This window comes from Macaca fascicularis, chromosome 14 (genome assembly GCF_037993035.2).
Source record: "Macaca fascicularis isolate 582-1 chromosome 14, T2T-MFA8v1.1".
NCBI classification, from domain to species: domain Eukaryota; kingdom Metazoa; phylum Chordata; class Mammalia; order Primates; family Cercopithecidae; genus Macaca; species Macaca fascicularis.
In genome coordinates, this window is record NC_088388.1 from 46,997,490 (window position 1) to 47,005,946 (window position 8,457).

The window sequence follows — 8,457 nt, forward strand, 5'->3', positions numbered from 1 at the left end:
GGGAATCTGGATCATTTTGAAGGAAGCAGCAGGTCTCGAGTCGGGAGGGGAGGAGGTGGGCAGCAATAGGTGACACTGGATAACTAAAGGTCACCAAGGGTGCTGGGCACCTGTGCACAGGGGAGTACAACAAGGACAAATTTGGACAGTGACAAATACCACCCATCCCCCATCCTCCTAAACCACATCCTCACCTACACCAGGGAAGTGAGACACACTCCAACCAGCACAGTGTCACCAGAGCCAGGGAGCCAGCCTGGCACCAAGATGCACTGCCCAGGACTGTGACTAGGCTGTGAGGACAGCCAGAGCCCCTGGCACCATGCCCCGATGCCCTCTCCAAGATAGGCATGTGCCACACAGGCCCACAAGCAGAGCAGCCAATGGCTCTTGATTTTTATTTTTTTTCACATGGGCAGCAGAAGATGGAGTTGTCCCATCCTTGCTCCCCTTGCATTGAATGTGCCTTGGGTCTTAAAACCCCAGAGTGTCATTGCAGCCCCCTCCTCTTGCTCCTAGTGTAGGAGGGGCAAGGAGGAAAGCCCTGTGAGTATGTGTGTTGGAGGGGAGAGGTCCCAGCTCCCTGAGCCAGGCTCAGCACCCCTCAGCAGCTCCCTGAGGCCCTCTCTCTGTGAGACTTTTGACAGACAGACAGCAGGACAGAAACATATAGCAGAGAAAGACATAGGCAGACTAGGAGACAGGCTACACACACACACACACACACACACACACACACAGAAGCTGGCCCCCTCCTTTGGCATGGTTCACCCTAGCCTTGGGGACAGGATCTAAGGGTGATATATGGGACCTGAGCTTTGGGCTTGCCTGAGAGAGAGATGGGGCCACTTGAATTCTTGAGACCCCAAGATCCGAGACCAAAAAAGTTCTCTCTCCTGCCTAGCCTGGATCCACACCTCTTCATATCCCCACCCACCACTTAGAGATTGAGATTGTTCAAGTAACAAGGATAGAAGAGGGAAAAGGGAGGCTCCACTCTCATCCAGTCTTCCCAACTAGGGGCCTGTGAAAGGGGCTCCTGGGTCTAAGTCTTCTCAGCACAGATTCTCCCATTTCCCTCAACTCTGTGCAGATGAAAAAGGGGAGGAGTGGACGAACCACTGCCATTGGTCCTAGGCATAACACATGGAGTCAGACTCTTCCACCTGGTAGGGGAAGGGAGTGTGTCAACAAGCTGAGCACCATCACCTTCCAGGAGGGCTTTTGAAAGTCCTGATGGGGTAGAGGTGGGGAGATGTCTACTTCTGGCTCCAGTCAGGGATTAGGCTGGCTCTTTTAGCTCTCAGCATTGTCCTGGACCACGAGTTCCGCTAGGGAGATCCTTTTCCAGCCTCCCCACTCAAACTTGCAAATTCCTCAGGCAGAACCTGCTGCCCCAGGATGGCACTGCAGCCATCCTGATCCAGCTCCTGCAGCTTCCCAGGATCTGGGCCCCAGCCCCAGGAGGAGAGAGGGGTGACCGGACCCTGGCACCTCATTTGGCCTTGCTCAGTCTGTAGTGTTCCACAGGCTCCCGGCTTTCGACAGCTGACAGGGCGACGAGCATTTGAGCCGCATAGTAGGTGGACATGATGAGCGCCCGAGAGTAGGGCACAGGAAAACAGAATTTGTTGAGGGCGATGGTCAGGTCTGAGATGATAAAGAAGAGTGCACCACTGCCAGCTGCCAACTCTGTCCAGCGCCAGTCTGCCCCGGCCAGCCGCAGCCCTGCCATAGCTCGCCAGCCCATGAAGCCGATAAGGGCCACATAGACCCCCACCAGGTAGGTGAAGGCACCTGAGAGGCACGGGTAGAGGAGGGCATAGCACAGACCAGACAGCACTGCCATCACCAGACCTGTCCGAAGAGCCAGTGGCCGCATGCCAAAGGCCGAGGCGTAGAACATGTGGGTCACAGCAAACATCAGCAGACCTGGGGGTAAGAGGGGCGAAGGCAGCTGAGGGCAAGCTTGATGAAGAATGAGTAACAGGGTGGGGGTAGGGATGGAGTGGAGTGTTTGGGATAACCCAGCAGCTTTGCTTTGGGATAACAGGGGTAGGAAAATCTAAAGTTAAAGACCCCCACCCCAGTCCCCTGAAGGACTCTGGAACTGATCACTAGTTCCCCTGCGAGGTCATCCCCTAACAGGGACCCTCACAGTCCCTGGTCTCAGAAACCCTCAGGCTCCCCATACTCTGGTTCAAGAACTCCCTCTTCCAAATCTTTGCCCACAGCCCCAGGACCCCTCTATCCCCAAGCCTAAGGACTCCTCCCAGGCAACTACTATGGCCACTGACCATGCACGAAGTATCCTTGGTCCTGCCAGATGAGGAAGGCGTCACCTACAGCAGAGAAGACAAGCCCCACAAAGATGCGGGTGGCACTAGGGTGGGCCAGCAGGAATCCCAGGCCATGGGCCAGAAGGAAGAGCCAGAGGCAGAAGATGGGCAGGCATTTGATGAGGGTGCTGACCCACGACGGGCTAGATGAGGGCAGCCAGAGCACGAAATACACGCAGGTGGCCTTGAAGAACGGCACCAGTTTGGGTCCTTCACTCTTCACCTGGAGGACACAGGACAAGGGCAGCACTCAGAACCTGGGGGCTTAAAGCCAGCATCCTCAGCCTAGGCATCCACCCAGAGACACTCCCACCCATACCCCCACCTCACTTCCACCCCAACCTGAGAAGACTGACACAGAGAAACCCTGCCTGACCTGCCTGTACCAACCAGCAGGTTGTGGCCAAACCCATCACTGCCCTGAGGCTCAGTATACTAGGAGGGGGAAGGGCTCCACTGTCCTTGCTGTCTGCCTCCACTCTTGGCCCTGGGGCTGGGCCGGAATAGTCACTCACTGGGCAGCAAACAAACTTTGGAATAATGTCCCCTTCGGCAGCCTAGTGTGCTTCTCCCTTCCTGCCCCCTCCTTCTCCCTCCTCAGGGCCCCTTTGGCCCCCCTCTCTGCCAGCAACAGCCCCCAGCTGTCTGGAATGGAGTGAAGTCAGTAGGAAACCACAGAGACGCCCTGACTGGCCAACTCGTGATCCTCAGCATGGAGCCAGGGTGCAGCCTTAGGGCCCTGGCAACACCAGGTGTGTGCCAGGAATGTGGGAAGGCAGGCAATGCCAACCACCTCAGCCACCACAGCCTCTCTCTCCTCAATCAATCTGTTCCTCAGCCTCCACTCCACCTGCCCCAGCCTGAAGGTGGCATCAAGGGCAAGGAGAGCTATGCTAGGGATGCTGGCTAGACAAATGGACCCATGAGTTGGGAGCAAGAAAATTGTCCCTCAAACACCAAATATTTCAAGGATTGGGGGAAGGGAGGGTGTGTGTCAGTCAGTCTCATTTCCCAGAGAACAAGAACAACTCAAGCCACACCAGAAAGAGGCAGGAAGCGGGGGAGGGGTTCTCTTCCCAGCTTCTGATCTGGAGCCAGCAGACAGGCTGGGAGATGGGGAACTGAGAGGGGGAAGTTAGAGCAGCTGACTTGGTCTCAGCCGGATTAGCAGAGGGCAGCTAAAGAAAGGTTGTCCCCAAGGCCACTGCAGGCAGAGTCCAAGCTGGGGGTGGGGGCTGCAGCAATATTCTGAATCTGTGATCCTTGAAACTCCCTTCCTTGGGCTGCTAACAGATTCCTTGAGGGTGATATGGAGCAGCTGGGGTTCCCTGTACACCCACACTCTGCCTAAAGTGATTGTGTCTCTGGCTAAGTGAGCTGTCCAACACAGGACTTGGGAAACACTCAGACTCCCAGACCACCAGGTACTTAAGGACTAATCAGACTGTGATGATGAGGATTGGGAAGAGGCAGATGGGTGGGTCCAGGTTCCAAGCCTTTCCTTGTTCTGCCAGAGGTAAGAGCAGTGAGAAGAGATGACTTCCACTTCCCATGGAAATTAAGGCTGGTCAGGGTAGGGGCATGGTCAGGGTAGGGGCATGGTCAGAGGAGGAGGCTGGAGGGGATGCCCAGGCCCACAATGCCCAACAACCACCTGCCAGCCCCTGGGAGCATTAACCTCCGCTCCATGGCCTCTCCCAGCCCCATATTTTCTAGAAGGAGATACCAGCAGTAGCTGGGGAGACTCTTACAGTTATAGGGAAGCCAATAGTAGAATAAGGAGGATGGGGAGACGAGACAAAAGGCTCGAGCTGATAAAGTCTGAAAAGCAGGGGATGTCAGAGAGAATGCCCCCTTTTCCTCCAGCGCGTTATCAGCGCTCCTTAGACTCATGGGCGTCCGCCAACTTGTTTACAAAATGGGGAAGGTTAGGAAACAAACTTGGGACGGCATTCCCAGGAGGTCCCTGTCATCCTCCCAGCACTCCCCGCCCCCACGCCTCCCCGTGGTCCGCCTACGCAGAACCCGGCGGCCGCCAGCGGTCCCCTCCCTCTCCCGGGCCCCGACCCCGCCGACCGGCGCCAAATACGTGGAGATCAACAAAGTCACGCTTCCGAGTCACGTGGCCAGTGTTTTCCTCCCTCCCGCGGGCGGGCTGGGGGCGAGCGAGGAGGGGCGCCGCGAGTCTGAGGAGCGGGGGACCGTGACAGCGCCCGCCTCCGGCCGGGGAACGCCGGCCGCCGCGGGACCCCCGCCCCGCCTCGGCCCCTAGCAGCTCGGCCTGCCGAAGTCCGGTGGCCAGGCCGGTGGGCTCCAGCCGCGCCGGGCACTGGCTCGCTCGCTCGCTCACTCACCACAGTGACCGGGGACACCATGGCGGGGGCGGCGGCGGCGGCTGGCACCCCGCTCCCGGCTGCAGCGGCCAGGACGCGCCCACGGCCAGGTGAGCCGGCGACGACTTTCCAAAGCGCGGAGGGACGGACAATACCTCCCGAGCGCCAGGCGCCCGGGTTCTGTCAGCTAGCCCCGTGACGTCACCGCGGCCAGGGCCAATGAGCGGGCGGGAGCCCGGGGGGCGGGGCCCGGCTGGAGGCGCCGGCCAGGCCTCCGGCTGCTGCTCGGAGAAACGAAGCATCTCCCAGGGGTCAGAAGGCGGGGACCCCCCCAGGCCCCGCCCCCTTGGGAGGCCGTGCCAAGGCGTCCACGGAACGTGAACGTGACCGTGATCCCAGTGCCTGGGTGAGGACTGAGCTTGGCTCAGAGACAAACACATTGCTGTCCTGGACGCACAGCCACATGCATTTTCTCATAACCCAGGAGCAAAAGGCAAAGACAGATTCCCTTAAGCCTTTAAACATGCAGTCCACGCCGATACAATTGCAACTGGACCCACAACCTTCACTGTATACAAACACACATCCAAATCATCAGTGAACACAAAACATTCGACTTGAAAAGCGGCACGTATATAGGTATGCAGCAGCCATGGACCCATAATCGTAGCATATACATCACACATACAGAATCATATTTACCCTTAAGCACTCAACAAGTACACAGATCCAAAACCAATAACCACAAATTGGCATATATTCTCCAAGTAAGAATAGAGACATAAGGCCGGGCGCGGTGGCTCAAGCCTGTAATCCCAGCACTTTGGGAGGCCGAGGCGGGCGGATCACAAGGTCAGGAGATCGAGACCACAGTGAAACCCCGTCTCTACTAAAAATACAAAAAATTAGCTGGGCGCGGTGGCGGGCGCCTGTAGTCCCAGCTACTCAGGAGGCTGAGGCAGGAGAATGGCGGGAACCCGGGAGGCGGAGCTTGCAGTGAGCCGAGATCGCGCCACTGCACTCCAGCCTGGGCAACAGCGTGAGACTCCGTCTCAAAAAAAAAAAAAAAAAAAAAAAAGAATAGAGACATATATACAGGGGCTCTACAGCAGCTCGTAGACCCATGACCCCAATATAGAAACAAACACAGATAATTGCCCTTAGGCACACACCTCTTACAACTCAGAGACAACTGCCACACATACAAGAGCACCCCAAGAATGACAGACAAGTAGACCTGAGTATACTTAAGGACCCAAAGAAGCGTGAGCCAACTTTGCCAAAAATACGTCCCAAGTTGATTTAATGTTGATTTTACGTAGACTAAACGAACACAAGCTCATTCTGAGCCGTGCATGTTCAGAATCATTGGAATTACATGTATGGAGAGGTAGGTGGCCAGATGGACTGAAATCTAGTCCCAGTTTTGCCACTTCCATGCTGTTAGATTGGGTGAATCACTTCCCCTCTCTGGTCTTGATTTCCTCGCTTAGAAGATGAGCGGGTGAGTTCTAAGGTTCCACCCAATTCTGACATGTATAGGATGGGGAAGAGGAAGGCCTGCTGGTTTTAGGAAATTTAAGTCTAGCAATCCTGGAGATGGAGATTTCAGCTATATCTCAAAGGATGGACAAGTGGTCTGTAATCTGCTGTAGAAGGGCAGTAGCTGTGTGTCAGGCTTTGGGAATTGATGGGAAAGGGGTGACCAGCCCTAATTAGCAGCCATAAAGGAGTTTCAAACATCCTTGCATGGTGACACAGGCCCTTGTGCTGGTCCTGAGCCTTGTGATGTTTGGGCAGAGACCCACAGGCTGAAGTCTCCTGTAGGCCCCTCCCACAATGGGTCTCTTCCTTTGTCTTCTGGATCCTACCCAGTTTTCCCTAAAGTCCCAACACCCATTCAGAGGGGTGATAGTCCTCTTCTGGTGACGGAATTAGCAACCAGAGCTTCAGAGCCCAGTACAACAAGAGTGATAGTCAAGGCTTGGAACAGGGGTCACCCAGATCTTCCCCCCATCCCCTCCAGTCCCCTCCAGCATAGAGTTCTAAGAGTCAATGACCTCTGCCTGCTCCGCTTTCTTTCCAGTTAGGGGCTTCAGGGAGAGCACCTTACCATAATGAAGGACTAGAACTGCTGCCCCAGGGCTTTGTCATACACACATACACACACACACACACACACACACACACACACTTCTACAAAGTGTGCTGCCTAGCGAGAACACTGGCTTGAGAGTTAGAAATGCCATTCTTAGCCCTAGTGCTTCCTTCTCCGTGACTCACTACTGTGGTTGTATAATTGAGCACATCATTCCATTTTTGGAGCTTCAGTTTTTTTCATGAATAAAATGGAGGAAATGGGCTAGTAGAAGGTGCAAATATTCCAGTTTTCTAGCCAAACCCTCTAACATCACCTGAGGGATAGTTCTCAAACAGAAATTGCCAAGTCAGGGCATTTTTCATTTCTCTAGACGTTAGTTTGCCTCTCTATAAAAATGAGAAGGTGGATTATATCTGTGGTTCCTAACAAGAGGTACCTACCCAAGAGGTACAAATCACTTGGGAAGCTTTTAAAAACTTAGATGCCCTTGCCCCACCCAAGACCTACCAATTAGTGGCACAAGTTTTAAGAAGCTTGCACACACAAATACCTAACAATACAAAACATGAGACTCAGAACTCCCATCTACAGGGTTCCACTCAGTGCTTGATTACCCAGTAGGCAAACTAATCATACTCACAGGTCGCCTACAAAGCGGAGGCATCTACCCTCAATGCCAGTTTTTCTCCATTTGCCCTGCCACCACCTAGATTCATTCTCGGCTCTTCCCTACCCTGTTCTGGGAGCCTGAGCTCTATGGACTCTATCTGCAGGGATCACCAGGGCCCTGGCTTCTGGTTGGGTTCAGCCAGTGAAATTCAGAGGCAGGAGAGGAGAGCATGGATGAGTCCTGATGGACCAGACTGAGATTCTGGCTGTGGCCTTGCTTCTCCATGGCTACAGCCCCAGGCTCCCTCCCTATACCTTCAGGCCAGGGGTGGCAACAGTTTCCTGCTGTTGCTAGTCTTTTTTTTTTTTTTTTTTTGAGACAGGGTCTCGCTCTGTCACCCAGGCTGCCGTGCAGTGGTGTGATCTATGCTCACTGCAACCTCTGCCTCCTGGGTTCAAGCGATTCTCCTGCCTCAGCTTCCCAAGAAGCTGGGATTACAGGCGTGTGCCACCACGCCCGGCTAATTTTGTATTTTTAGTAGAGATGGGGTTTCACCATGTTGGTCAGGCTGGTCTCGAACTCCTGACCTCAGGTGATCCACCCGCCTCAGCCTCCCAAAGTACTGGGATTACAGACATGAGCCACCATGCCCAGTGCTATTGCTAGTCTTTAGATGCCTCCTCACCCATGGCTAGTTTCATCTCTGCAAATAGTCATTAACTTCTCTTCACCTAAATTATTGAGTGTGCCAGCACCCTGGCTGATATAGGTGCCCACAAAGCAGAGGCACCACCCTCTTCCCAAAGAGAAAGAGTTTATTCTGACTTCATTCACATGGTCAAGATTTGTTGTTTCAAAAATAAATTTTTATTTACTATTTACTAGTGTTTACTATTTATTAGTGTTTTTATTTTGAATTGCATATTGCAGGAGGCGAAAAGTGGGATATGGCTGCCTGAAAATGGGCATTTCTTCCTTATGGTAGGAACTGGCATTTCTTCCTTCCAACCTATTAGCATGGCCCTTTTCACACAGCTTTGTAATTTTCCCTGTGCTTGTGAGCCCGTTCACTCA

At 54.1% G+C, this 8,457-nt stretch overlaps 1 protein-coding gene across 1 annotated transcript; it reads right to left on the reverse strand.

The window, feature by feature from the left end:
* Nucleotides 1–394: 394 nt before the first annotated feature.
* On the reverse strand, nt 395–4,857 carry TMEM86A (transmembrane protein 86A). The gene is made up of 3 exons (XM_005578429.4): nt 4,694–4,857; nt 2,298–2,562; nt 395–1,932 (listed from the first exon to the last, which is right to left on the reverse strand). The coding sequence occupies exons 1-3, from the start codon at nt 4,712–4,714 to the stop codon at nt 1,496–1,498; spliced, it is 723 nt and encodes a 240-aa protein (XP_005578486.1). The 5' UTR covers nt 4,715–4,857; the 3' UTR covers nt 395–1,495.
* Between the last annotated feature and the right edge of the window lie 3,600 nt (nt 4,858–8,457).